We start from the raw sequence: 13,976 nt of genomic DNA on the forward strand, positions 1-13,976 counted from the left end.
AACAAATTCTTATTTACAATGACGGCCTGCCCCGGCCAACTGTGCACCGCCCTATGGGACTCCCAATCACAGCCAGGTGGGATGCAGCCTGGATTCAAACCAGTTATTGCAGTGACCCCTCTTGTACTGAGATGCAGTGTCTTAGACCACTGCGCTACTCGAGAGCCCAAACACACACGCACGCACGCACGCAAACATGAATGTACATGTACTCACATCTCAGTCCGGCTGGTCCATGTATCTATGCTGTGGTCCTCCTGACAGTTGTAGTATAATGGATAGTTTGGGCGGTAAAATAAACAGGTTGAGGGGTCAGTCTGGGTGATTTATAGCCTGTAGGATGAATCACCTCCTCTTTCAGGGAGGGGGTCACCATCCCCATCACCATCACCATCAAATCCTTCCGTTTCACTGAGCAGCGGAGTAATCTGTGGATTCAGCTGTGACCTCACTAACCTAGTGTCTGAAGCCACCAACAGAGCCTGAAATGGGCTTCATCTGTCCTCCTCCTCCTCACTTTGTCCAGCTCCATCAGACTGCTGTATGCCAACGCCACTCACACATGCACAGCTACATCAGCCACGTGGCGTGCAGTGTAACATCCATTTAACAGTAATATACTATCAACCAGTCAGAGTGTGGGTACCAGGGTTTGAGGTCAGTTCCATGGTGTCAACTCAGAATGACACACATATGCAAATGTATGTGTTGACAGAATTGGAGTGGAATTTAGCCCACATGGGTACACCATCTCCACACCCTGCAAACTCCATAAGATACTTCTGCTGGTCAGACACTGAACTGTGGCCTATGTATTGCACTGTGAACCACGCACTTCATCAATATGGAACTGGTGACAGAGACATTACTCACTACTTATTCATTCATACGTATATACATGGTAGGAATGTGTGCCAGTCTTGCTGCTGGTCACCAGACCTTGTCATTCGATTACAGGTCACACAAATCTAAGTGGCAGCCAGTGAGCTGAGAGAACAGAAACACAGCCCAGCCAATGCCATATGACAGTCAGGAAGCGAGGTCCGGAGAGAACAGAATCTGGCCTGTCACCGACTTACCGCATTACCTTCCTCAATGACAAGGTCGGTTTGTGATGATTCAAATAGGCTGTCTGCTTCCCATAGAGATTACAGTGTGAACCCAGTTCCAGTCAACATAGCAGCAGATCTCACTAGGGAGGTATGCAAGGGGAAACAAGTGGTCACGTCTGGGCAACGCCACAATCTCAGCCACCATGGATGTCCAGGTGTGACGTGAGAAGCCTTGGTCATCCCATAGATAAGGTTGTTATCATGGTAACATATAGGACAGCAGCGGACTGGGCTCTACTCAGCCCCAAATCATATTGACAGGAAATGTGTCGCCTGAAATGAACTGTGAGATGGTTGTGGCCCGCCCCGTGTATCATTCTAGGGCCTGGTTGTGAGTGTTGGCAGCTGATGCAGGTTTTCTCAGGCTCAATCAGCCAAGCTGCTTGAGGTAAAAGGGATCAATACTTTTCATTTTGAAAACAGAGGTGATATCGAGCGGCGAAAGACTGACTCCTCACTCAGAGTTGAGTGACAATAAGAGGCAAGAAGAGGCACATTATTTTAATAATTGTGATGTTTCATCTGCTTGTCTCTCTTATCTCCTGGCTTTAGAGACAGAGATGGCTTTGGAAAACGCACCAGAAAAAGTTCAGAGAATACTTATGTTCAGAAATGAGTGCAAAGTGATGCTCAATTCTGTCTGAGCTGATAACATATTATTGTTCATGCAATTTGGAGACAGGGAGACGTGTATACATCATATGCAAACTCCCACTGTTTTCCTGACCCAAGCACACACACACACACACACACACATAAACACGACCTTCTGCAATAATAATACAAATAAAATGAAGCCGTTTTAGGATCACACACCAGATAGGTGCAGGGAAATGTGTTGGTTTACAGAGGCAGCCATAGCAGTACAGCGCCCTTGGAGCTTATAGGTCTAAGTGCCTTGCTCAAGGGCACATCAACAAATGTTTCACTTTGTCGGCTCTGGTATTTGAACCAGCGACCTTTCAGTTACTGGCCCAAAGACATGTACTGATGAAGCCATCATGGTCCAGAGAGTGTATCATAACCATGCCCAGATCTAATTTGACCATTTAGTTGAAGGAAGGAGATTGAAATTGCGACAGCATTCATCTTCCATCACAGCTGGCAGAGGGGGAAACAACAATAGCCCGCTCAATGTATTATAATTTTATTCAAATCAAATTGAAAAATGTAATCACAGTCATATTCATAAAGTGCCAATAGGCAAGGGAGGAAATGCAGTCATAATAGTTCTGCTGCTGCCCCTCTGATTGTTCTCCTGTGTGTCTGACATGCTCTCTATTACAGTACAGTCACATACACTCTTAGAAAAAAAGATGCTATCTAGAACCTAAAGGAGTTCTTCAGCTGTCCCCACAGAGAACTCTTTGAAGAACCCTTTTGGGTTCCATGTACAACCCTTTTTTAAAAAACATTAAACCCAAAAGGGTTCAACCTATATCTACAGCATACTTATCTGTATTCTGAAACAATTTCAATGTGTACAGCATATCCACACAGTATATAATTTAATTTCATATAATTATCATATCTAAATTTACATCTACAAATGTACAAATTATAAACTGTAACACTGTGACCTACAGGATTAGAACACTCTCCTTCCATTTGTCATTGTCAAATGGAACTCACATTTAGACCAGAAAATACCAAAGTATGATTTCAGAGCTGTTCTCCCACCACAGAACAGACATGGTTGTTGAGGAAAGGACCTGGCTGAGCTGGGCCAGAGTGACTAGTCACCGTGACCCGGCTCTCACCTTATCCTCATTAGAGTCTCACTCTAACCCAGGGGAGCACGTTTCATAGTCTCCTGTGAAAGGAAAACACAGCCCTGTTAAAGCCCCTTCTCCTGTGTGTGTGTGTGTGTGTGTGTGTGTGTGTGTGTGTGTGTGTGTGTGTGTGTGTGTGTGTGTGTGTGTGTGTGTGTGTGTGTGTGTGTGTGTGTGTGTGTGTGTGTGTGTGTGTGTGTGTGTGTGTGTGTAAGCCTCTGGGGAGCACAGCTGGAGGAGGAGAGGTGAACCACAGCTCCACTCAGACTGTTGCTGATCCACAGGTCATAACAATTGTTAACAGTGACAGTGAGGTCATGTGTGTGGTGTGTCACTCTCTCACACTGTGTGTGTGTGTGTGTTTATGTGAATATATGCAAATGACTATATGCATCTGCTTGAATGGTTCAAAGGATGGCTGTGCGCTACAGTTTAAGTCTTCCATTATTTCTCATCATGTAGGCCAAAAACACTTTATGTAGTACTGCTATGCTATGCCGAATTAAAGCAACCTAGTCTGAACCATTTACCTAACCTCTGGCACATAGTTGCACTGGCACATAGTTTTTTCTGAGATATCGGGGTGTAGAAGAGGAACTTAATCTTTGTAACTAGCTAACGAAGCCCACTATGGGAATCCATTCATAGCATGGTACACTATCCAGGTCCTCCCTCTCCCCATGACTGTGGTCCTGTTCTTGCCTCCTATTCACCGCTCACTGCATTATTACAGTCATGTGACCAATGTGGGACACAAACCAGGGGTGAAATGGAATTTGTTCACTGTGCGTACGAAAGCATGGGTTCTCCTCCCAAAAACTCTGCCCCCTGTGTATACCTTAAGGTGCACCTCTCGGTTTGCCCTTAATCCCCATTGATTGTTCACCATATGAGCGGCTTTAGGATTCCCTGGGAGATTAATTTAACAAATACACCACCTTCGGGGGACTTAAGATGTGTTTAAAGATAGTTAAAGACTCATAAAAAATGTGGCTATAAAGACATAAAAAAAATAAAAAATAATGATTGGATGAACAAAATACACACACATAGGGTTACATCTTATATCGTGTGTTACTCTCTCACCACGACTCGCCTAAATCAGCATGGGAATAAGGACAACTCAAGAAATTAACTTGTATGAAAACTGCAAGAGGCTAGGGATATAACTAATAGATATTTAAAGGTTTAGATGACTGTTTCCAGAATGTTTTCCCATCAAATAAGAATAACTGCAGTATGACAATGAAATACAACCATACACTGACTGCAATTTGACTTGGATGTATTACAAATAGAAATGATCGGTTACACAACACAATCAATGGACATGTGTATAGAAATAAAAATAGAAAACCTCCGGTGATTAGAGTCCACGCTTATAAAACTCAGTTATTGACACTGTTCGACATAGCCAACTTGCAAACTATAGTAGGCACACTGGAGCCCAACAAAGACATGACGAATGATCCAGCAAAAGGAATGGAAACCCAATGTTACTCACGGTACTGAACTCCCTGAAACAATAATTCCAAGGCCAATGCCCATCTATAACCCATGGCGGAAAATGCCCTGCATGCAACAGAAGAGATGTCCAGGGGCCACCCGAGTGGTGCAGCGGTCTAAGGTACTGCATTGCATTGCTAGATGCGTTACTACAGACCCAGAGTCATTCCCGGGCTGTGCCACAACCGGCCTTGGCCGGGAGTCCCATAGGACGGCGCACAATTGGCCCAGCGTCATCCGGTTTAGGGGAGGGTTTGGCCAGAGGGGCTTTACTTGGCTCACTGCGCTCTAGCGACTCCTTGTGGTGGACCGAGTGCCTGCAGGCTGACTCCAGTCACCAGTTGAATGGTGTTTCCTCCGAGACATTGGTGTGGCTGGCTTCTGAGTTAAGCTGGCGGGTGTTAAGGAGTGTGGTTAGGCGGGTTTTGGAGGACGCATGACTCCACCTTTGTCTCTCCCGAGCCCGTTAGGGAGTTGCAGTGATGAGACAAGATTGAAATTGGGGAGAAAAAGGTAAAATGCAAAATAAAATAAAAGAAGAGATGTCCAGGTCACGAAATAAGTCCTCAACTCATCCTAAAACCAAACCGTCCTCTTGAACTCTCAATCTGATAAAACCTAGGCTAGCTCTTGTTGACGTGACGATGGCTAAGTCCTCCACAGCAGGCGAATTCAAGTAGGTTCGATAGATTTGTAACAGGTAAGTAAAACTAAGCAACAGTCTGTTTGCTAATTCAGTTCATAATCTCTTCAGATGTAAAACTTTAAACTTAACAACTGCAGCATCCGTGTCTCTCTTCTAACATCTTGAGCAGAAACTTAAAAGTCTCTCGTGCCACAGCAAACACAGAATTCACACGATTGGCCGTTTGCTAAACCAAACCAGGTTACTTTAGTTTACTGTAACGTAAAGGTAAAAAAAAAAAAAGTGGACATCACATTACAGAATTCAAACAAATGTGACTGTCAAACGATTTACATGTTGTTTCTTTGTAGTTTGCACATGAAAGTAAACACATTTGTTTGATGACCTTTCCCTTCCCCAATGCAATTAGAAAATAGGCTCAACAGCAAAAGCTGTAGTAAAACAAAGTGTTTCCAATAAATGGTTTTAACAGGGTATTACACTTTTATATATTGAATGGGAATACATGTCAGTTGTATGCCTTAGAACTATGAAATAAGCTCATGAATAAGATAAATAAGATGGTCTTGACTTCCAAATGGCTAGTCTGGCCTTTCCATATGGACCATTCAGTGTTTCACCTGGCAGGCTGCTCCATCTCAAGGCTTTAATAAAACGATCCTAAGGCCATAACAGAAGACTCGATCCACTCACTCCTATGAGGTCTGACTCCTATGAGGTCAATACTGCTGCACTGCTACGGGAGTATAGGATCATGCACTACCCATACTCACTGCAGTTGTATTGAGCATATACTGCTACATGTATTTTGTGTAGTTAAAAGAACTTGGTAGGATATTGTACAACTCTTACACCAAACAATTGTAGCACATGTTTAACAAAAATACTGTTTCATGGATTTTTAATTTGAAAAGAGAACAAAACGACTCTTGCCGGCGGGCTCGTTGGACACATTGTCTACAAGTCTGAAAAGTATTAGCCACAGGCTAGAGGGCTATCTTAATTTCCCTCCATGGCTGTATCATAGCCTTACATCAACATATCTTATGTTCTACAGTGTACCTTTGAATAGGCATTCTTATTAAGCCTAGATTTTTCGAAACCAATTTTGGGCCCACTATACATGTGTGACCGGAGCACAAGGCATGTGTTTTCAGAGCGTGTTTTGAAGGCCACCTTTGGATTGTCTTCTTAATTGAAAAGTGTCTGTTTCATTCACACACAGCCGATTGCCCATCCCCAAGGAGGATCAGGTATCTGTCGGAAGTGAAACCAGACATTCATATTCCTCCATGTATTCCCTCCTGTTCTCCCCTAGACCCTGTCAGGCCTGGATCACAACCCCGCGCCGCATGATCCCCTCTCCTTTCATTGGACAACTGATGTCCCTTCAACACTAGTGGCCTCAGATCAATTTTACACCGCTTTGAGTTTTCTTAATTTACACATCTAATTCATAACATCTCCCTACAGTCCTGTTATGAACAAGTACCTACTTCAACTTGAGACTCTTTAGATCAAAGGGCAATGAATAAAAGTGAGCAAAACTAATTTCCAGGCCTTTTCATTAAGGAGGTTTAGATGTGTGTTTGAGTGTATGATGCATAATTAATCAGTTATTAAAGATTGGCAAACACAAAAGCTGCTTATAAGGATAATTCCATGGCTGGGCCATTTTGTGCTTTGTTTCAGAGCTGGATCAATCTCTATTCGGTCATCAGAAGCAACCAAAACCCCAGACAGACTGTATTAAACCTGGGTGTGGATCAGTAGTCTCCTAGTGTTTTAGGGGGCCTGTATGACATTTTAAACCACTCAACAGTGCACAATTTTGTATTCTTAGAACAAAGCTGATCTTATATTGTGTCCTTGAACAAAGCTAATTTCACTTAACAAACTGTATAACTGATGAGAGAACAATGTCATCAGTGGACAGAGGGCAATATGAATGTATGAATGAGCTGATGATCCTACCAGACGAGCTAAAGACCTTCTATGCTCACTTCGAGGTTAAAAACACTGAACCATGCATGAGATCACCAGCTGTTCCGGATGACTGTGTGATTACGCTCTCCGTAGCCATTGTAAGTAAGACCTTTAAACAGGCTAACATTCACAAGGTCGCAGGGCCAGATGGATTACCAGGAGGCGTACTCAGAGCATGCGTTGACCAGCTGGCAAATGTCTTCACTGACATTTTCAACCTCTCCCTGACCCAGTCTGTAATACCCACATGTTTCAAGTAGACCACCATAGTCCCTATGCCCAAGAATGCATTGAAATACTTTGAAAGGCTGGTAATGGCTCATATTAACACCACCATCCCAGACACCCTGGACCCACTCCATTTCGCATACCGCCCCAATAGATCCACAGATGACGCAATCTCTATTGCACTCTGCACCGCTGTTTCCCACCTGGACAAAAGAAACACCTGTGTGAGAATGCTGTTCATTGACACAGCTCAGTGTTCAACTTTGCAGTGCCCTCCAAGCTCATCACTAAGCTAAGGACCCTGGGATTAAACAACTCCCTCTGCAACTAGATCCTGGACTGCCTGACGGGCTGCCCCCTATTTTTTGATTATTTATCGTTTTATTCTCTCTGCATTGTTGGGAAGGGCCCGTAAGTAAGCATTTCAATGTTAGCCTACACCTGTTGTTTACAAATCATATAACAATGATGAACAAATCAAATGATTCTACTATGTGATATGTGACTGCCTGAGGCTGATTGGCTCGGACCCACTCTTACTCTCCAATGTAGAAATCTGGAAATGTAGAAATTTGGTGAGAACTTCCCCCACTGAAATAGCTGGCATTCCAATGTCAGCAGTCCTAATTTTCTTTACAATGACTTTAAACAGCAAAGCAGTAGTGGCTCACAGGCATTACTGACCTTGGATCAGGGAACCATCACTTATGAAAACATGTATGGAATGAAGTTATTATTTTGTCCATAAACATGCAAGGCATGTGTGTTTGTGTGTGTGTTTCTGTGTGTATGTTTGTATTCCAGAGGTCATGTATAGAAAAGAGTTCACCTAGGTGCCACCCACAGACCTGTAAGTGCCAGCTCAACATGAATGGATCAGACCTCCCATAGCTTGCATCTCATATACACTCCTCTCTCTCTCTGAACTTTTGTTACTCTACCACTTGTGTATTTTCAGCCTCTCTCTCTCTCTCATTAGAGGCTATCCGTCGTCTTACCTCTGCTATAGTCTTGTATGAGCTGGGTGGCCAGCTGGAATGGGTCACAGTGGAGTTTTAGACAGAGGAGTGATGGGGAGAGATCAAGAAATAAACTGCTCCACCGGGGGAGAGATAAACATTTACTTTTCCATGAGGAGCTAGCATTATTATGACACGGAAAGAGGAGGAGAGAAAGGGGGGAAAGAGGCGAAGACAAAAATGTAAGAGAGAGAAAGAAAGAAAGAAACGAAAAGACAGAAACATTTCCATTCATCATTCAGCTTCTAGCATAGATCATATGACCATCCTTTGTAATGACTCTCCAGGTATTAGCCAGGCAAGAACAACACAGCAGTAAACCAAACTCAGGGTAACCCAGCTCTATGCTGTGTCAAACATCTTCAATACCCACCAATTGGTGAACAGGGAGATGTCCCTCAGTGAATTCATAACCATTACAGTGGAGATTATCAGAGGATATGAAATGTGTTGGGGGAATCTGGTTTTATACACAGCTACAATGTGATTACTGCCTGCTTATCCCTTGCTAATGGAATAGGACTCTAGGGGTATTATGAGTGTATTACAACAAAAACACATTGGATAGCAATGGGCTATGATGAATATTTATAACCCACAGAAAAAAAGGTCAAAACAAGCCCTTTCCCCATCGTTGCCCTTTGTGTGCAATCTCTGTCAGTTGTGCAAGGCAGATCCAATCTCCTCCTTCTCCCTCTGTGTGTGTGATATGTACATGTAGTTCATATGTGGAGACAGGCAGAGATCACATTTCTTTGTGTGTGTGACAGAGGCAGCCACGCAAGATCATGAGAAAGAGAGGACATTAGAACACAACGCTGTGTATCATTGCATACTGCAGCCCTGACCCTAATTTATAATGAGTCCATTGTCTCTGGTAACATGGATGTATATGGGGTGTAAATGGGGTGTGAATGAAGAAGGACAAGCGCTATATGGGGATGATGAGGTGGTTAAGGCTTGGATTAGTCTATTTGGGTGAGAGGCTGGGCCTGTTGGTGTGACCAATACATACACATCACATATACCCAGACTGGTCATATATCCAGACTAGTCATTTAGCCAGACTGGTCATATAGCCAGACTGGTCATATATCCAGACTAGTCATTTAGCCAGACTGGTCATTTAGCCAGACTGGTCATATAGCCAGACTGGTCATATATCCAGACTGGTCATATATCCAGACTGGTCATTTAGCCAGACTGGTCATATAGCCAGACTGGTCATATATCCAGACTAGTCATATATCCAGACTAGTCATATAGCCAGACTGGTCATATAGCCAGACTGGTCATATAGCCAGACTGGTCATATATCCAGACTGGTCAAATATCCAGACTGGTCATATAGCCAGACTGGTCATATAGCCAGACTGGTCATTTAGCCAGACTGGTCATATAGCCAGACTGGTCATATATCCAGACTAGTCATTTAGCCAGACTGGTCATTTAGCCAGACTGGTCATATAGCCAGACTGGTCATATATCCAGACTGGTCAAATATCCAGACTGGTCATATAGCCAGACTGGTCATATAGCCAGACTGGTCATTTGGTCATATAGCAGACTGGTCATATAGCCAGACTGGTCATATATCCAGACTAGTCATTTAGCCAGACTGGTCATTTAGCCAGACTGGTCATATAGACCAGACTGGTCATATATCCAGACTGGTCAAATATCCAGACTGGTCATATAGCCAGACTGGTCATATAGCCAGACTGGTCATATAGCCAGACTGGTCATATATCCAGACTAGTCATATATCCAGACTAGTCATATAGCCAGACTGGTCATATAGCCAGACTGGTCATATAGCCAGACTGGTCATATAGCCAGACTGGTCATATATCCAGACTGGTCATATAGCCAGACTGGTCAGCCAGACTGGTCATTTAGCCAGACTGGTCATATAGACCAGACTGGTCCAGACTGGTCATTTAGCCAGACTGGTCATTTAGCCAGACTGGTCATGGTCATAGCCAGACTGGACTGGTCATATAGCCAGACTGGTCATATATCCAGACTGGTCATATATCCAGACTGGTCATATATCCAGACTGGTCATATAGCCAGACCAGACTGGTCATATATCCAGACTGGTCATATATCCAGACTATCATATATCAGACTGGTCATTTAGCCAGACTGGTCATATAGCCAGACTGGTTATATTAGCCAGACTGGTCATATGGTCATATAGCCAGACTGGTCATATAGCCAGACTGGTCATTTAGCCAGACTGGTCATATAGCCAGACTGGTCATATATCCAGACTAGTCATTTAGCCAGACTGGTCATTTAGCCAGACTGGTCATATAGCCAGACTGGTCATATATCCAGACTGGTCAAATATCCAGACTGGTCATATAGCCAGACTGGTCATATAGCCAGACTGGTCATTTAGCCAGACTGGTCATATAGCCAGACTGGTCATATATCCAGACTAGTCATTTAGCCAGACTGGTCATTTAGCCAGACTGGTCATATAGCCAGACTGGTCATATAGCCAGACTGGTCATATATCCAGACTGGTCATATATCCAGACTGGTCATTTAGCCAGACTGGTCATATAGCCAGACTGGTCATATATCCAGACTAGTCATATATCCAGACTAGTCATATAGCCAGACTGGTCATATAGCCAGACTGGTCATTTAGCCAGACTGGTCATATAGCCAGACTGGTCATATATCCAGACTGGTCATATATCCAGACTGGTCATATGGCCAGACTGGTCATATGGCCAGACGAGTCATATGGCCAGACTGGTCATATATCCAGACTGGTCATTTAGCCAGACTGGTCATATATCCAGACTGGTCATATATCCAGACTGGTCATATAGCCAGACTGGTCAACCAACCAAAAACGGTGTGAGTTAAACACAACCCAAAGAGGACCATATTACACAAATTGTCCTGTGTGATTGTGCTAATAGTTTGTACATAAAAGTCCCTTCTTAGATTTCCTCAATAGATTGGTCTTGTGTATTTGTGTATGAAAAGCAGGCACAGGCTTTATTCTGCCAAAATATAGTGTTTGCCTTATTACCGGGCAACATGTGTGAGTGGGATCTCAGCCTTGGAAAGTGCATGTGACTATGAAAGAGCTAAGTTCAATTCCAGCTGGAACACTGGCCATGATAATGGTTCTCAGTAGTTAATGGTACTCAAGAGTTAATGACTGTTTTGAGGGTTAGGAATGTTGAGATATTCTTGATCCTGAACGATTAATGACTGCATACTGTTCTAGTTGACTATCCAGGCTTTGAGATGAGGTTCCTTTGTGGTACTGGTTATACTAGGAATTATCTTTGACACACCAGACCCTCCTGTGTCTAGTACTGCCTTAATGGACCTCATGCTGTCTGCCGGATGGCATGTTACTACAATAACATGAAAATACCTTAACAATAGGCCCTACTACATGCCTATGATGTTATACCTAAAATAGTCATCTTGATCAAATAATATAGAACACATATCAAATGCCTTTTGTTTACCTGGTCTATGATCTAACTACTTAATTTATAACCTACCTTTCTGCTATCCAGGAAGCGCTTCTCCTTATCTCCACTGCGGGGCGCCAATAAACATTGAAAGGCTAGTGCGTAAAGCATGTCAAGGGCGCAAACCGATAAGATGGCGAACCAGTCTGACAGGTTGCAAAATCTACAAGACAGAAACATTTTGCAAATGCCCTTGCCTAATGTTTGAATTTTGAATGCGTAGTAGGCAAACATTAACACATATTTGGGTAAGTAATGCAGAGTGCACTGCGTTTACATCTTTATCAGAACTGTTCATTATTAGACACACAGTGGCATACCTCATGGAATTGAATAGGATCAAAAACTGTAGTAAATCAACTCCTGGAGCTCAATGGATGATAATAGACAGTCGTGGGCAATAAGGATTCAGTGGTTAGTTGTAGCATCATTTTCCACAATTCTGGATAATGCAAAACATTGTTGATTTCAAAATACTTTGTGTGCGTAAAGACAGTATGGACCTCGGTGAAAGGTGTAAACCTGTAAACCGACATACAGAGCAGAGCTAATATCAGATCGTTCTTATCTCGTTTAGGATCCGTGGCCCTAATACCTAGTAGGTCTACCTTGTGAAATAAATGATCTGTCGCTTGAGGAAGCAGATGTACCTCCTCATGAGGAGGGATGTTGTTTTTGTAAGCGAAACGCCCATCATTCACATTTCAAACCAATGAGACTGTGCGCAAGCCTGAAACCGTACCCGCGCTGGCACAATGGGGAAGCATGCATGCATGGCCGAGCCGGCGCTGCGCTGACTTGGTTTTCTTCAGGCCGAACTATACGACTTTCCACCGAGCCTGCTTACATTTGCCTCGTTTCATGCGACACATCGAAGTATCTCCGTCCATGCTGAGGTTTTTATAAACTCGTTTTATGCTACGGCACATTTGAATTACTCCGGTCGGAGTAAGGAAAGAGCTGATCCTAGTTATCCAGCCGTGACAATCCAGCGACAACGCCGAAGACACGGACTCAGATCCGAAGGAGGACAACGTCAAGGAAGACACGGAACTGTCTGTAGCGCACAGGTTCTTTGGAGTTACTTATTATTCCAAAGTTCTAGAACAATTGAACAGATTTATGCATGGACTACCCTGTTATTACCTTTAATATCAGCAATTATATAGCTGCGTAACCTATAGTTGCAGAAACTATTAGTGCGCAAATAAGAGTTGTTCCGAGGAGATCATTATTCCTCATTGTGTTTAAAAGGCTATTCATGGTAGACCTACTGAAGGATACCTTTTTTAAGGCTCTAAATTCATGTGTATAATATTTGTGGCATTCCACATCTGCGGTTGAAGAGGATGCGCTTGTTGCTATGAATACATTATACGAGCATTGACTGAAATAATATTTATTTCAAACGGACCCTCAACTAATATTGCAGCAATTTTTTTTCACCGATTGCAATTATTTTGTATTCCACAAAAAACTGATTGTGCTTTTCTAAAACTGAATGCAAATACTGAACTTTTTCCAAATGTCAATTCAAGCTTCAGCACAATAACTTCCTCGCGAAGTAATCCAATCAGTTCGTTATAACCAGAGAGGAATCAACTGAGATATAAGGCAATTATAATTTAAAAGCCTTCAGATGGGAATATCATTTCATTCTGTCTGTTCATTCGAATAATTCTATCGCGCGAGACGCTGCATCGAGAGGGACTTTGGCGCAGGTGGAAATGATCCTGTTCGTTTCCCTGGTGTTATGGATGTGTGCATATGGCCAAGAGCCTGCGTCCAAGGTGGTGTCTGACCGCTATGCCGTCTACTGGAACCGGACCAACCCCAGGTGAGTCTCGTGCGTAATCGCAAATTGTGTCAAGGACGGGCCACGGGTCACCAACTTCATGTGGCATCAACTTTATTGTTGACATAGGTTAGAGGTGGATGGCCCCTGGACCATATATGATATTTTTAACAGCATTTCATCATGATTCATTGATCAATGGTCACTTGGCAATAGCCTATAAACATACATTTTATTGATGCACATCGGCAACAATCTACAAAAATTGTATGTTGGGTGACATACGTGTTATCTACAAAAAACAACGCTTCTCATCAATAGTGTTTTATATCCTCTACTGTAAATACACCAGAATGATTATCCATAGATAATATTATCCTGGTTCTGCAGAATGCGCCGA

At 43.1% G+C, this 13,976-nt stretch overlaps 1 protein-coding gene across 2 annotated transcripts in view; it reads left to right on the plus strand.

Moving 5' to 3' along the window:
* Positions 1-12,509: 12,509 nt before the first annotated feature.
* LOC112220396 (ephrin-A5b) overlaps positions 12,510-13,976 on the plus strand; it is a 61,652-nt gene continuing 60,185 nt past the window's right edge. For both annotated transcript variants that reach the window (XM_024382273.2, XM_024382274.2), the window contains exon 1: positions 12,510-13,618. In XM_024382273.2, the coding sequence (XP_024238041.1) occupies positions 13,509-13,618 (110 nt within the window). In that variant the 5' untranslated portion in view covers positions 12,510-13,508. The remainder of the gene's footprint in view (positions 13,619-13,976) is intronic.

This window comes from Oncorhynchus tshawytscha, linkage group LG20 (assembly GCF_018296145.1).
Source record: "Oncorhynchus tshawytscha isolate Ot180627B linkage group LG20, Otsh_v2.0, whole genome shotgun sequence".
Classification (NCBI taxonomy): domain Eukaryota; kingdom Metazoa; phylum Chordata; class Actinopteri; order Salmoniformes; family Salmonidae; genus Oncorhynchus; species Oncorhynchus tshawytscha.